Source organism: Psittacula echo (assembly GCF_963264785.1).
Source record: "Psittacula echo genome assembly, chromosome: 22".
Taxonomy (NCBI): domain Eukaryota; kingdom Metazoa; phylum Chordata; class Aves; order Psittaciformes; family Psittacidae; genus Psittacula; species Psittacula echo.
The window spans coordinates 1,797,174-1,813,221 of NC_137758.1; the positions used below are offsets into that span (position 1 = coordinate 1,797,174).

The following is a 16,048-nucleotide window of genomic DNA, read 5'->3' on the forward strand; positions in this document are numbered from 1 at the left end:
CTGGGCACAACCCTGCTGTGCTCCCGTCCCTAGCGGTGTCTGGTGTCCCCCATCCAGGGCTCGATACCTCCACACCTCCACAGAGAAGGCTATTCCAGGCTCAGCCAGGCCGGCTTGGAATGGCCACGGAACAGACACGCAGCTTTGGGACCTCATCTGTCAGCCAGGGACCATGGAAGCCGTCTGAAGAGATGGGTTCCAACCTATGAAACTGTCTCAGAGAAGCCGGCTCCAAGGGTTCTCTGAGACAGTTCAGCCAAGAAAGCTGGGAATGGTGTCACATCTCCTTACATCAAACCGACTCACACAAACACGTACGTAAACAGCAGCATCTTCTGCTACAAAGATCAGTGAGTGACTCATAGAACTCTCAATTCCTGAATGAAACCAGCTCTTCTGATTCATGTTTTCCTCTTATTTCCCCACTTGTTTTTTTGCCTTGTTGCCCAAGCGGAATTTCTGACCAGTTGTTTTTCCTTCCTGCCTTTCCTTTCCTCCCAGGAAATGCTCACCAGCAAGTGATTACCCAGAGCCATGACGCATCCCCAGCCTTGGAGGCAGTTCATGAGTCAGGAATGGGCCCTGTGACCCAGCACATGTGTGAGGGGAAGAGGGGGAGGCAGCAATGGAATCCTCCCCCCCAACCCCAGATACCAAGTCAAGTGTGACCAGAGCTGCTGACTTCATTTCTTAAAACATCGAAACAAAGGCAGTCAATGGCAGCAAGAGATCCACTGGGATCGAGACCCCTCTGAAGCTCTGGGCTCTGCTGCTTCATTTCTTTCTGCTTCGATTTGAGCAACCTGATCTAGAAACCTTCCTAAGCTCAATTTTTCATAAAGCCATGGAATGGTTTGGGTTGAAGGGACCTTAAAGCTCCTCCAGCTCCAACCCCTGCCACGGGCAGGGACACCTTCCACTAGAGCAGCTTGCTCCAAGCCCCTGTGTCCAACCTGGCCTTGAACACTGCCAGGGATGGGGCAGCCACAGCTTCTCTGGGCACCCTGGGCCAGCGCCTCAGCACCCTCACAGGGAAGAGCTTCTGCCTAAGAGCTCATCTCAGCCTCCCCTCTGGCAGGTTAAAGCCATTCCCCTTGGCCTGTCCCTACAGGCCCTTGTCCAAAGCCTCTCTCCAGGTTTCTTGTAGCCCCTTTAGGCACTGGAGCTGCTCTAAGGTCTCCCTGGAGCCTTCACCATAAACTCTGTGGCACTCACCACAAACCTGCTCTGTCAGGCTCTCCTTCTGCCTCCATCTTTCCTTGCTGCCTTGGAAAAGCCGTATCTCCCCCAGGGTGACTGCTCTTCCCCCACCTCCCTAAAAACATGGTGCACCAGAACGTGACCTTGTTGATGACAGAGGGCCCAGCTGTGCGCTCAGGAAGTGGCTGCGCAGAGACAAAAGCTGCTGAGACAAGGAAGCAGAAACAGATAAAATCCCCCCCCCAAGATCAGAAAGGCAGAGGATGAAAGGGCAGGAAACAGGTTTCCAGTTGCAGGGCAGCAGGTACCAAGGGCAACAAAAGGCTTGGAAAGAGTTTACCACTGCACTCTGTGCCCACGTGTTCCACACCTGACTCTGGCACTCCCAAGCTGTCCCAGCACTCACCACCGACCGAGGGGACCACAATGGCGAGAGGAGGATTTTCCCCTTTTCACACAAGAGTCCAACAAAATCCATTGGTTCAGCCACAGTCAAACAATCCACCTCTGACAGTGGTCACAGTGGTCCCTTTGCTCTGCTGAGCTCCACTGCTGTGTGTCACCCATCTAATGCTGGTCAGGATGGAGCCCAAGCTCTCTCCGACCAAGGATGCTGAAGAAACCTGGTTCTTAGTTACTTGTATCCAGGAATCTCAACAGGCAAACTCAAAGACTGAATAGGTTGTGGATAATGACTTCTCCCCACAGAGGTCAGTCCAGGGCAAACACAGCTCATGAGGGCAGGAACAACGTCAGAAGCTGACCCTAATCTGGTCCTGCCATGGGGAGCACGGAAGTTGTGTTTTACCAGCCTGGAAGCAAACAATCCCATCACCATCCTTTTTCCAAGGTCCAGATAACCACCGCTCCCAATCCGTGTGTCCCCCACGTGCTGTGCCTGCTGTGACAAACACAGGTCAAGCTCAGGCAGGTCCATCCCGAGGGCTTTCTGCCACGTGAGAGCATGTGGCAGGGAGGAGCTGGAAGGTCTTTGCTTCCTGCATTCCACAAGGCAGCAGCTGCTGCCCCAGTGATAGCATGAACCCCAAAATTCCAAAGAGGATTGACTTTTTCTGATCATCAAAGAGTCATGGAATGATTTGGCCTGGAAGTGACCTAAAGCTCATCCAGTTCCAACCCCCTGCCACAAGCAGGGACACCCTCCACTAGAGCAGGTCGCCTCAAGCCCTGTCCAAGCTGGCCTTGATGTCTATATACAACTAGCAGGAGTTTATACCCCTTACTCTGGCCACTGGATCAATTCCTGGTGGTGATTCACTGCTGCCTTTCTCTCATCACCTTTGCCATACAAAACATGAGAACAACCTGTTGTAGCTGTGGTAACTGGGCAGAGTGCATGGAGAGCCTCAGCACTGACCCAGCACAGTCCCTGAGCAGAGTGTTCCTGCCATGAACAAGGAACTGGTTACTTGATGAAATAGTGGAGCTGCAGCCAGGCCCTGCCATTTGGTTGCCTTCCTGGAGTAGGAGCAGGCAGAGGGTCCAAGTGATGGAAGGATTTACAGAGCTACAGTAAAACACACAATGGTGTTGGATTAGAAAGAGAAATCCCAAGCTGAGTGAGAAGCACCCTGGGATGTGCTGCATGACTTGCATGTTGTGTCTCATACCCCACTGCCCAGGCTGTGACCCGCTCCTAGGTACATCCATCAGTGACAGAGCATTTACCCTTTGTCCCTACCCTCTGCATAACCACCCTTCCATGCGGTCATTTTCCTTCCTGCTGAGAGCTGACTGCAGCTTCCTCTGGGGCCCAGCTCCCCAGCTCTGGACTCAGCGCAGGGATCCCTCCTGAGCGGAGCAGGTCACTCCCTTCCCCACCATGCTGAGCTCTTGATCTCGGCCGCCCTGGGAAGCTGTGGAACAGGAAAGCAGAGGCGAGCGCCTGCACAGCAAAGCTGACACACACACACATACAGAGCCCTCTCCATGCCCCGGCCTTGCTATGGGCACTGGGAGATGCTGGCAGGCAACTGCCAGTGCTGCACTGGAGACCTCGCAGGTCAGAGCAGTGGGGTTCCTTTAAAGAGTTATTGCAAGAGCCTGAATTTGGGGACTAAAAGGACAAGTTCCAGAGCTCCTGGAGCTCTGTGAGGAGCTGCAGAGGATGCAAGGCAGTGGCAAGAACCCCTGAGGGTTCAATCTGGCAGCAGCAGGCAGCAGTGAAGAGCACTGAAGGTCAGGCCAAGCAATAGGTGAGGGCTGCTGCTCTGTGATGGCAAAGGATGCTATGACTGAGCCACCTCAAGGCTCCTCGGTGGGTGCCTTGCTGTCCAGCACTCACAGCTCTAGGGCTCAGCGGTGGGCTGAGCACAGTGCAGAAGCTTTCCCAGCACTTGCTTGAGAAAATGGATTTTACCAGCTCCCTGAAACACCAGGAATATGGCAAAGGAGCCAAGAATGCAAATGTCAAATGCAAGGCTGGAGGAAACAACCCTGTAAACACCTTGTTCCTGTATTCTCCTCCAGCTCTGTGCCTGAGCTCTCCATGGTCACCCGGAGCTGAAAATAACCCAAGCCCTTTGAAACAGGAGCCAGCAACAGAGCTTTCTTTAGAAAATGCAGGTGTGGAACGTGACCTTTTCTCCAGGGTGTAGCAGCCCTCATGACCCTACATCAGCTGCTCTGCTCCCCAGCAGCCTGCTCTGGCTGGACAGCTACAGATGGGACACTTTGAGTAACTGTTGTCAGGAGAATGGCAGCTTTGTAGACTTGGCTCCAGGCAGGGAAGGAAAGGAAGTTGCTGTGGATGTAACACAGGAACATGCTACACGAATACCAACAGCATTCAAATCCCTCTTAGGGTTTTGATAGCTCAAGATAGGTAGTAAAGCTCTGTTGAACATCTACTTGGTGCAGAGGCACTGCACGATGCCAGCGCAGGCTGATGAGCAGCGCTCGGTGAGGCTCTGCAACAAGCTGCATTAGCAAAACCTCATGGCACACATTTGCACAGGACCTGCCAAACCAACCCTGCTTTCCCAGGGCTGTTTGCCCTTCACTCTCCTTTCAGCAGCAAAATGAATCTTCAGATGAACATCCTTTAAAGAAACAGTCCTCACAGAGCAGAGACAGGAGTGATTTGGGGTTGGGGACAGGAGATTACAAATAGAAAGGATGTTTTATGTCTTTAGGACCCTGGGCACCCTGTGCCAGCGCCTCAGCACCCTCACAGGGAAGAGCTTCTGCCTAAGAGCTCATCTCAGTCTCCCCTCTGGCAGGTTAAAGCCTGCAAACATTTGCAGAGGACACACTGTCCTATCACCCAGGTCATGAATGAAGATGTTGAACAGTGTTAACCCCATACCGTTAGAGGCAAAGTGATGGCTTTAGACTCAGTCATCTTTATACACACTTTCCAGAAGAAAAAACCCAAACTAAACAACAAAATCTTCCTTCCCCTCTCACTGCCAGGGGTGTATTTGATGCTGTGCTGTACTCTGACACATGGCTTTTGCTGTGTCTGCAGCAGGAGTTTGCAAGAGGACTGACACCTTCACAAAAGAGCCATAGACACGTGGCTAAACAAATCCATGACATCAGGGCAAACAGTCAAAGGGAAATAAACCCTAAAAGATGCAAGCTATTTACTACCCAATAATGCATAAACAGAGTGAGCTCATTTGGTAGAGAAAGGGAAGCACCAGGGAGGGTGCAAAGATTAAAGCAGGCTGGAAAATATGTGGATCTGTTTTGATGGAAACTTTAGGACTTGCTCTCGTGTCGAATCAGGTGTGGAAATGACTGTATTGCATTAAAAGATTGAATAATCATCAGGAAAGAGTCTGCATTCCTTGTTTTATTAGATGAAGATGCCAATCTGGTTTCAGTGATTTAGCAGATGGACACAGCTCGAGCTCATTGGCTGATAAGATCAGACTGCAAATAAATAAGAGAATGGGGAACGGAAAGAACAGGGATCACAGTTCCATCGCTGCTTTTCAGGATACATTTCAGGGTGTTTCCTGTCCATTCCGGTACCTTTTACACTGTGAATTTAGAGCAGAAACACCACCCATTCCAGTGTATAATTCAAGTTCTGAAAGAGAGATACACCTCTGCAGCAGTGCAAGAGGAGGAGGTGCATTAGTACCTGCAGGTCAGCTTTCACCCACTCTTGTCTTTGGCTCACATCTACTTGTTAATTCTTAGTTTAATGAATAACGGTAACCCCAACTAAAGAGACTCTGAAGGCCAAAAGAATGCTTAAGCTTTTAGTGCTAACAAAGGCATGACAGTGCAAGATGAAATAGGCACCATCAAATGTCTACACCGGGAATCCCAAAGAGCTGAGTCAACACAAGTGCTGCATGAAGTGAAACTGCTGGCACAGGCAGTGCAGGAACAAAGGCTCCTGCTGCACTGGAAGAAACTGAAGGGCTTCACCAGCCTTCCCAAGCAAGTTCTCACAGGAGCAAGAGACACACTGCAGAAGGTGATTCAGGAGCAGGCAACAGTGATGTAGTTTGCTGTTCCTCGCTCTGCCACCCACCACACAACACACCCATGGCCATGCCAAGGAGTGAGAGGCAGACACAAAGTCACTGAAGAGACAGGGAGAAAAGCTTTCGGCACCTCCAAGATCAGGGCGACAACAGTTAAAGCAACTCACTGGAACTTCTGGAGCTCAGTTTCATTTTAAACTAGAGGCAGAAATCAGTGCACGCATGGGAGAACTCAGTGGGAGCAAGTTACCACTGGCTGAAAGCATCACCTGGGGAAGAAGCCCCCATCAAGCAGCAGAGCAGCAAACCCTTGCAGTAACTCTGCCAGTCACATGAAACCCACACCGTGGCACAGCCCTTCCACGTGAGCTTCTGACACACACGTCATCTGTGAGGAATCCATTAACTGCATCAAATGAGTTAACAAAAGCACCCGCAGAAGATTCACCTCTTTTACTGACAGGTGAGTGACTGCTGATTATAGCTCAGATTTAAGTGACTGCCAATTTCAGAGGCTTAAAGAAAGTGCTGAAAAAATGAATCCCATTATTAATGGCTGGATGTCAGAGGAGGAGCAGGGATCAGGGTTAGTTGTTGTGTTGTGTCCAGCAAACCACAAGCTAAAGCAGCAACCAGCAGTTTTTCCATCTGTATGGAAATCACAATGTACAATCCCCAAATTCCAGATGCAGCTTACTATGAAACACAAGCACAGACCCCTCCATCCCCTCAGCCACCTCAGTAGTTGCTCTTCTCAGGGGTGCTCCTCACAGCTCGTGGGAGCTGGCGTGAGGCTCCGGCAGCTTCTCAGTGTCACAGTTCTGAATGAGCTGGAAGAGGAACTCGACCTGCTTCTCGTAACCCTCAACTGAGATCCTCTCATTCAACCCATGGATCCTGGAAGTAAAAAGAAGAATGTTTTTCAGTCCAGGGTGTATTTGTGACCCACCTGCATGCACCCAGCACCCTACTTGCTTGTTCACTCATAATGCAATGCACAACAGCAAAATACACCAAATACTGCGATATCTGTTCCTCAGGGCAACCAAATTGACTGATTCTAAGGCTCAGAGCACAGATCATGGTGTATGTGGAAAGGAAAAAATAGTATTCCAGCTCCCTGCCTATTTATGTCACTGTCCTGGCTACAAGAGCTCTCCTCCTGTATCGTTCGCACCTCACTAAACCAACAAATCCAGTACATGCTAAATAAGCAAACAATCCCTTGCATGATGATGTTCTTTGTTGTCACTTTGCTCTAGGAAACCTAACTTCCAGCTTTAAGGAGCAAGTAAGTTCAGAGTGGCATGTGTCCAAACAGATGGATACAACTCTTAAACAAGGCCAACTACCAGAACACCACCTTCCACTCTGCTGCACTGTATAAAGGATCCAGTGAGCTTCCCAGCATTGCCGCAGTGCCCACTGGGACACCTACACGAGGTCTTGTCTGCATGTGAAGTGAAGAAGAAGTGCTAAAGCTCTCCCAGCATTAACTACCATCCCTCCCTCTCTGTGCAGCACCCAGGTCTGCAGGAAATGGGTGGCCTAATGGAACGTGAAGCAGCACCGCCACCACGCCAAGGTACACAAGGTTGGGTTTCCTTCTGCCAAACACTGATCATCTTCTCTTTCCCTGGTCTCCACCCCGAACTGCTGCCCATGTGCACATGGATACAGTACCTGGGGAGATCATCTGAGCTCAGGAGCAGTGGGTTGAAGCGGTAAATAGCATTTGTGACGTTAGTGAAGTGTCTGCTGTCCGTGTTCCCAATGCACGTGCCTGGAACACAAACCTCAGCTTTACTTAGCATGACAGCAGCAATTTCATGAGCCCCACTTTTCCCAGGAGAAAGGAAAGGTGTCTGATAACAGTTCTTTATAACCTCCAAAAAAGCACTGGGAAGAGCTTATTGGTACATCCTGGAAGAACATTTGCTAAGAGCTGAACATATGATTCAGTCATTGTAAGAACACCCAAGACATTGAAGCTTAAGCTTCAAACTGCAGTCAAACAAACAGTACTGAACTAGGAAGGAGCTGTGAGGAAGGGAAGGGGCTGGGATCACAATACAGAAGAGCAGGAATGGCTTTGCCAGCTATGAAAACAATAAAAGAAGACCTAAAGCAAGAAGACCTCCTACTCTCCCTCACAATTCCTTTCTTCCCTGAAGAGATTCCTTTGTATGTGCAGAGTTAAATGGAAGGCTCATTGTTCCTGTCAGTTTCCTGTTTGCTTTTTGTACTTCCACTACTAAAAAACAACAAGAAAACTTGGAAAACATAAAGAGGGAAGGGAATCAAGAGGAAAAACCAGCTGCTTCCAGCAGTTAACAGCTGGGGTGGAGGAGTACATGCAGCATGGAAACAAGTCAACAGTGGGGGATGAGGGAGAGCAAAGCAGGGTGGAAGCTGGAGAGGAAACAATCATCATCCTGTGCTTGCTGTTACCTGGGACTACACTGTCAACATCTGGGAAAGTATCCAGAATGGTCCTTTGGAAAATATGGACTCCAAATGACTGGTCATCCCAAGGACTGGTGGGGAGGGGGTCAAATGCCTCCACAACATCAATCTTCACTCTGTCGTCAGCAATGATGTTTCTAACTGTCTCTAGCACCTGTGGGTAAAAAGGCAGGCATTAAACAAGCCAAAGAAATGAGAGAGATGGCCACAAATGTTCCACTTTCCAGAGAACATTTGTCAGTCAAATATAGCTGCAGAGTTAGGACTGAAACTGTAGGGCAGCCTCTCTTCCTCTCACTCAGTGAATGGCTGATACTTAAGGTAATTGGTTTTGACCTCAGTGTAACCAGATGCGCATCATTGTCTCAAGGTATTCCTGGGCTGCATCAGTCCTGACAACTTGGTAGTTAGGTCATTGAAGTAACTAATCCAGGAAAAGCTTCCACAGAGGTAAACTTCCAGCAGAAGTTCGGGAAGGGAAGATGTTATTTACTGCCAATGTTTCATACCCACTGAGGTGTGTAAGATTCCCATATTCTCACAGGTCACAAACCTTAACGCTTCCATTTCATAACCACGTGTGATCCATGTGCTCTTTTGGCACAAAAAGGCTTCTGAAGCCTGCTCGATATAACTGCAAGCCACGCTTCCAAGCTTGGCCTGCCTCTTGCTCTGCTCCACATTCAGAAGCCACAGCAAACAATGCACTTTGTAATCCATCTCAAAGGAGGAGAAAAGGCATTTGATAGGCTGTGTTTCTGACATAAAGCTGTGTTTCTCCATAAAGGAGCAATTCCCAAATCGTCCCCTTCTACTGCTTGTACGAATACAGGGGGAGATGAAATGGCCAAGTGTCGCTGTAAGGCTGGAAGTACCTCGGTGGCCTTCTCTGCAGAGTGGATGCGGAAGTTCACAGTTGCTTTTGCAGAAGATGGGATGACATTTAGCTAGAAAGAAAAAAAGGAAGAACCAGCACTTCACAGGAAGTTCAAACCAGATTAAAATGCCAAGTGCAAACTCAGAAAGTGCTCAGACAACTCCAGCCTAATGCTTCACTGTTTCCACTAACATGAAATGTGGGATCTCTTTCTGTACTCTCTGTTAAAACACTGTAAATCTCATCTCGGATGTAGATAAATCCACAAAGAAATATTCATCAATTCAACAAAAAATGAAGTTTGCTGATAGACAGAAGTTTTCCTTTTGAGACAAGCCCTGTCCCTTCAGAAACTTTATACTGAGAAATCCTGGAAGTCTTTTTAAGCACTATTTGTACCTCATCCTCATATTACTTTTCCCCAGTATGAGACACGTAAGTCATTTAAATGATGTTACTGAAGACTCTTTTTCTACAGAATCAATATTTATACTTCTGTTACACAAAAAAGGTATGAACTGTAAGGAAAAAACCCAAACCAACAAAGAAAAGACGAGAACAGGGTGTCACTTCTCTCCTGGCCACTCAGTGTCACTGTTCAGCCACTGCATCTTGTTTTCTTGTCCAGTGATGCTTTTCAGTAACACATTTTTCAGGGACGCACCAAACAGCCTGCTTATCTTCCAGGGCTACAGTATTTTTGGATAGCTACACCTCCTTATCAGGGCAAGATCTGGCTGTATCAGCCAGAACCTGTTATCACTCGGTCCAAGGTGCACACTCCATACTTGACCAAAGGTAAACGCCAGACCTGTGCTCACAAACACAACCCCATCTGGGCTAGGGAAGTGTTTAGGACAGTGAGTTTCAAATACTGACATTGATACTTTGTACGATTACACAGAAAATAGTCTTTTCCACCCTAAAATCTTGACACTAGTTCACAGAGATCTTTTTGTGACAGACAGCAGATACTTCTGAAAGGAACTAATATTCAACTGTGGCTAAAACCAAGCCACACCTGGAGTGAAAATGAGACTGGTGTGACACCGCAAAGGGTCCAAGACCAGGGCCCATACTGATCTTATAACTAGGTATAAATAGGTGGAAACTATATGCCTCAATTTCTCATTGTACTACATGGAGAAAGGTCAAAGTGAAGCTACCTTGATTCCTGCATTAAACATTGTCACCGCTGTCGTCGTTCGAATCAAGGCATTGGTGGAAGGTTTCCAGGCAAGAACTCTTACAAGAAAGAAACAAGAAAGAAGTTTAATATCAGTAAACCAGAAGCACCACAATTCCATAGGCAATAAGCTGAGTAATGGCCTATTCAGTTAACAAAGTGGTTATTAACAGGAAAGCACTGACATTGTCTAAGCTACAAAGTGGTAGAAGTATTTCCTGGGAAGACAAGAAATGGCTCATGGGCTTCATCTTTGAAGGGTGAGAGGTCTGGGAATGCTTATCAAGAATGTATTTTCTTACCTGCTGACAACAGGGGCAAACAGCCACAGATTGCTCATGATGAGATTGAGGGGAAATGTGAACTAAGTGGAAGAAATAAAACCACGAATCAGAAAGTTTCTCTAGTTTTCAGGACAACGCAGAGTCACTCAGCACTTGTTGAAACAATGATCTGGGGAAAGGCCAGCTTAAGCCTCCTTTTTTCCAGGAACTATGTAGCTACACTCGAAATTCAGATGCTCTTCACTTTCTAATATGAAAATCTGGGAATGAAATCATAGCTCTTTCCTCACCTCTGATGCGAGGTGCTCCATAGTCATGAGTTCTGGCCCATGGCCAAACAGGTTGCGCAGGGGATTCTGCTCCAGTCTACAGCAAAGCACATCAACATGTGGCATTTAGAACCCCTCTGACTATTATCACTCCAGAAGGTTGATAGGAATTTGATTTCTGAAATGCATCCATGGATTTGAGATGCAATTGCACTGTCCTCTCCTGGAAAGTACATCTGCAAGCACAGCTCCCTGACTGATGTCTGAGCATTCCAGTCCCATACAAAGACTTTCTTGGAAGAACAGTTGAAAAAAATCCCAAAGCCTGACACTTATAAGGAATACATGGAAATCTAGAAAAATATCACACCAAATTCCATCACATCTTCATGTATTAAGTTTTTCTAAAAGACATGTTTATGAGCCAATCTGCTACCTACACAGACATGTACAGAGATGACTTCCCCAGTCACATTCTGACTATTTTACTTGGCAATTGTCCCTTTGCTCAGGATTGCATTGCAAAAGGGAGTTACAAGTTTCAATGTATTTTGGGAATTCACCCATCAGTGACTTAGGAGCCTGCTGAACTCTCCTGGATGTCAGATGACAGGGAAGCTCTCACCTGGTCATTGCTGCTGCAAGAATGCCAATACTTGTCTCCTTTGGAGGAAAGGATGAATGTCCCGGCTCTTTTTCCACAGTGAAGTTCAGTGTTATTGAGCCCTTTTCTGTGATAGCAATTCTGTCCAATGATAAAGAAGTAAATGATTAATGTAACTCCAAACACACGTGCACAGACCACAGGCAAAAAGATCTACACTGTGTATTTTTAGGATCATAAAAAACACTAAAGAAGGAGCAACACCAAATCCTCAACATAAACTTTAGATGTTTGGAGGGCTGATGTCTTGGCTGCTTCTCCAGTGAGTAGACACTACAGCAAAAGCATGCATGTCCTGGCTAAATGCAGCCTTCTGCTGCTGTCAGCATAGCTGTGATGGACAGCAAGCAAACACCAAAGGTCCTTTGCTTGCACTTTGTGCATTGCTGTAGCTTTAGCAGCATCAACACTGCCACACGCCTTGAAAACGTATTTTATTGCCATTAGCAAGGTCATTTCTTACAGATTAATTCTTGAAAATGGATCATTTTCACCACAGTCAACGTGTTCTCTCTTACACAGCTACTGGCTTCTTCACCCCCGTGACGATGCCATCTAGTATGGCACTGCCCTCGTCCAGCAAGAAGCAGAGCTTCACTCCTCGTGCTTCCAACAGAGCTGCCATCTCCATCGCTCCCTTCCGACCAAACACCTGTGGGAATCACAGAGGAACTCATCAGGTGAAGCCATCCCATTGGGAAGAACACTGGAAAACATCTTGCTGTTGACAGTGCCCAGTGCTACAATGCAAAGAATGCCAGAAATCCCCTAGTGAGCAGCTCCAGAGCAACCTGTCAGGAGATCCTTCCCAGCAGAATTCACTGGGGACCATTAATGGCCCAGTAGCAGATGAATCTATATCCACACTGGGGAACGCTCTCATCCACACGTTACTGAACATTGCTGTGAACCCCTGGTTCTTGGACACGGTGATACATCAGAGCCATGAGCTCCACAAGTCAGTCTTTTTAAAGAGGTATTAATAATTCTTTCTATTTTGAACATGAATAAAGAAACCCACCTCATCTGCCTCTTTGCACCAGTGGGCATTGCCACAACAAACAGGGAACATTTCTGGTTGCTCCTCCTGACCATTTGGAACAAGCTTGTAAATCTTAAGCCAGCTTTTCCTGTACTACACGGACTCCAAAACGTGACTGCTGCTGCACCTTCCATGCAGAAAAGAATTTGCACTAGCACCCTCCTGTGTTCTTTTCTCTTTGCTCATCTCACCAACCCCTTTGTCAATGTCACGTAAAGCCAAACAATCAATATTAACTATGCCCACGTACCTGACACAGGATCTACCCACATAACCAAGAAAAACAGGAAAGACTTTCTAGGTAAACAATGTTTTAAAATTAAGCCTTGTTACATACATGAACAACGCAAACAACTTGTTATTTCAGTGAAAGAAAATACCTCTTCATCATGGCCAATGCCAACATAGAAAGATCGCTGGGGTCTGTAATTTCTCCGCAGCAAAAACTCTAGAGCTTGCAGAATCCCCTGCAGAAAAAAACCCCAGAATGTATTATACTATTCTAGTGTGTTAGGAAGGAGAAGAAGCATGAAAGAATGCAATGTGATGTCAAAGAAACGTGATGCATTCACAGCCCTTAAGGAGACTTTGTCCTGTTCACAGTTGAGCTTTTATTTCTACAGCTCCTACTGGGGATGTTCACATTCTTTGGGAAACACACTGCAACAGTTTTGATCACTAATGTTTAAGACTTAGTGTGCTACACAGTGACAGTGCGCATACACAAAATACAGTGTCAGCTTGTTCTTGCTGCTGGTGAAGTCAGGGACAAACTGCACAGGAAGCCCAGCACAGTTGGGATTATCCAAGGAACTCACTGTTCTTTAAGCTGCCTGTCCAACACGCAGCTTGGCTCCAACTTGAGCTTCCAAATCCATTTATATGACTGAGAACTCAATTTTGTACAAGAAGTGCTAAGATGACAGAAACAGAAGAAGAAATGAAATCTCCCGTTTGCTGTATTGGTATAATCTCGCCTGGTTTTTCCATTTAAGCTAATCTCTTCTCCTAGTAGAAATAACACTGCCTCCAAATAAGCAGAGTTACTCATGTACTTCACAGTACAAGGAAGCATCAAACCAAGGCTGTAAATTGCAAGGCTTTGATACTGATGATTAAACAACCTAAAGAAACTTTCGAGGAACACCGTCTATGCAGCCACAGGCTCTGGGACACTGCTTTGTGAAACATCTATTTAAATTGAAAAAGAAGCCTGCCATGGAAATGATCTTTGCAAGTCACAGAGGACTATTTTCCTTATTAATTTTTCCATCAGGCTTTTCTCAAATGAGAAACCCCTCACAGATCAATCTTTTCTGTACTTTATTCCCCCCAAATGTACTTCGTACACCAGCTCTTTGTTCTGCCACAGGCTAGATAGACGATATTTGACTCTAATATTAAATCAACAGCGTTTATTTTGAAACTCAAGCCTTTGCAAAGGGCCAAGTTTGGCTCTGAATGCCCGTATGACACCTGGGAAAGCGCACAAGGTCTATCCCTGACTTCAAACACAGCATTCGACATACAATTTAAATATGGCAAAGAGGGGCAGGAGAGGCAATACGGTGAGTTTCAAGAGAACAGATTCCTCCAATCTACCTTTTATCAGGCTCTGTATCTCTCTGAAATGATATTACCAAGGCGACGTACTATGGCAGAGTTTTTGTTATCCAGAGTTCCTCGTCCATAGATGAATCCTTCATGCTCTGCTGCTGAGAAAGGAGGGAATTCCCAACCCTCCGGGGGAGCAGGCACAACATCCATGTGTGCAAGCAGCATGTAGGGCATCATTTGAGGGTTAGAACCCTGGACAGTAAAGAGATGGCTGTATTCACCAACAGTTTCATGTTGGATGAACTCTGAAGAAAACACAGCTGGGAAGACTGTGAAGAAAGGAATTAAAAAGGTCATTTAACCAACTCAAGAACCAAACCCCACCATTGCAAAAAGCCATTTGAACCTTCTCTGTTCTAGCTCTGGCCATGCTACATCACTGCACAGTGCAGAGGTTTTGCCAGTCCTTTCTGGAGGAAAACCAAGCTTAAAATCTGTTCCATTCTATTCAAGAACCCCATATGCACCCTCCAGTTACTAAAAGAAAACTGAGCAGCAGAGGTGGTTAAGAAGGAGTTTAGTACCTTTCCGAATGTAATTCCCAAACTCTGCCATGGCAGTTGTATTCAAGTCCTCTGGAGATACAGAAACAGTTGGGATTTTAATAGCACCTTCAATGGAATACGAAATAGAAATCATTCGACACCGAAATCAGTCAAACAAGACTTAAATTGCATTTCAAAAGGGAAAGGAATATTTATGTTCCTGAGTGTTTTCCAGGCTTTAAAGATTATCTCACAGGACAGGAAGAGCTGCCACTACCAAAAGAGTCTACTTGAGCAGAGCTGTGTGCAAGCAGCACACCCGGACTTCCTTCTAGTTCCAGCCAAGGTATTTCCCTAGATACTTCAACTCCATTCGTCATCCTAATGTGTTGAATGGTGCTGTCACAAACGCCACTGTCCAGAAGCAGCTGCATTTTGCTGGGTGACCCAATTCCTCATAGTCACAGACTATTCTGGCAGCTGCCAGATGGCAGTTCAAGGTTCTTTTTCAATAGTGAGGCTGTGATAACAGATTGTTTCATAAAGACAGGTCTTTTGTTTGTCTTTCTAGCCTCCTGTGTCGTTTAAACAGGGTCAGACAAGGCCACTCTCCAACATCAAATCACTGCCATGCAAAACTTGGGTCCTAATCACAGCTTTCCTAAAAGCATCTGGCAACCGAGGGTACAGACACAGTGCCCTTGTTCACTGCTGCCCTGCTCGCCTTCCCCATGCGCCCTGCCCGGCCCTTGCTGCCAAGCTCTCTCCCTGAGGAGAGAACCGCCCAGCCCTGGGACACCCCATGAAAACAGGGGCCGGCGGCAACCCTCGGCCGGGTGGATGCGGCACCCACGGCCCCGAGGAGGTGCAGTGCACGGGAGGGCGGGCCCAGCCGGGCCCCCTCACCTCGCAGCGCCTCCTTGAGCTCCAGCCTCTCGCCCGCACCGAAGGCGGCGGTAGCTCCGCGGCGCGCCCAGAGCCGCGGGACGGCCGGGGCCCGCAGCACGTAGGCGCGGAGCAGCACGGCGCCCAGCAGCGCCAGCAGCGCGGCCAGCACCGCCAGGCCCGCCGCGCACAGCGCCCGCCGCAGCCCGCTCCCGCCCGCCATCCCCGGCGGACTTCACCCTCCCGCCGGGCCCCGGCTGAGGTGCGGACGAGCACCAATCGTCACGCACGACGCCCCAGAGCGTGGCCAATGGGCGCGTTGGGCCCGCCCCCTCCGCGCACGCGTGGGAGCCGCTGGTGGGCGCGTTGGAGATGGGGGGGCGTCGATCGGGGATGGGGATGTTCGGTTCTGTGCATGGAATCGCGTCTTTCTAATGCCAAAGGCACGGTTTGGGGACGTGGTGAACCGCGTCCCGTCCTCACCGCAGCGAGCAAGAACGGGAGCGTCCCCTCAACAAGGCCCACAGCGTGTCCGGAGCCCGCTGACAGCGCAGGGGCTCGGGATGCTGCTCCCGCAGTGTGCCTGAGGGTGAAAGAGGTGCCCGTG

General features: G+C 48.0%; 1 protein-coding gene across 1 annotated transcript; it reads right to left on the reverse strand.

Annotated features, from left to right (window-relative positions):
• Positions 1 to 6,433: 6,433 nt before the first annotated feature.
• PM20D1 (peptidase M20 domain containing 1) lies at positions 6,434 to 15,664 on the reverse strand (the record flags this gene model as incomplete). The annotated part of the gene is made up of 13 exons (XM_080633129.1): positions 6,434 to 6,563; positions 7,350 to 7,449; positions 8,118 to 8,286; positions 9,008 to 9,079; positions 10,176 to 10,254; positions 10,498 to 10,559; positions 10,770 to 10,845; positions 11,374 to 11,493; positions 11,931 to 12,064; positions 12,835 to 12,921; positions 14,108 to 14,340; positions 14,596 to 14,682; positions 15,463 to 15,664. 13 exons carry the CDS (start codon positions 15,662 to 15,664, stop codon positions 6,434 to 6,436), a joined length of 1,551 nt encoding a protein of 516 aa, XP_080489255.1.
• Positions 15,665 to 16,048: the final 384 nt, after the last annotated feature.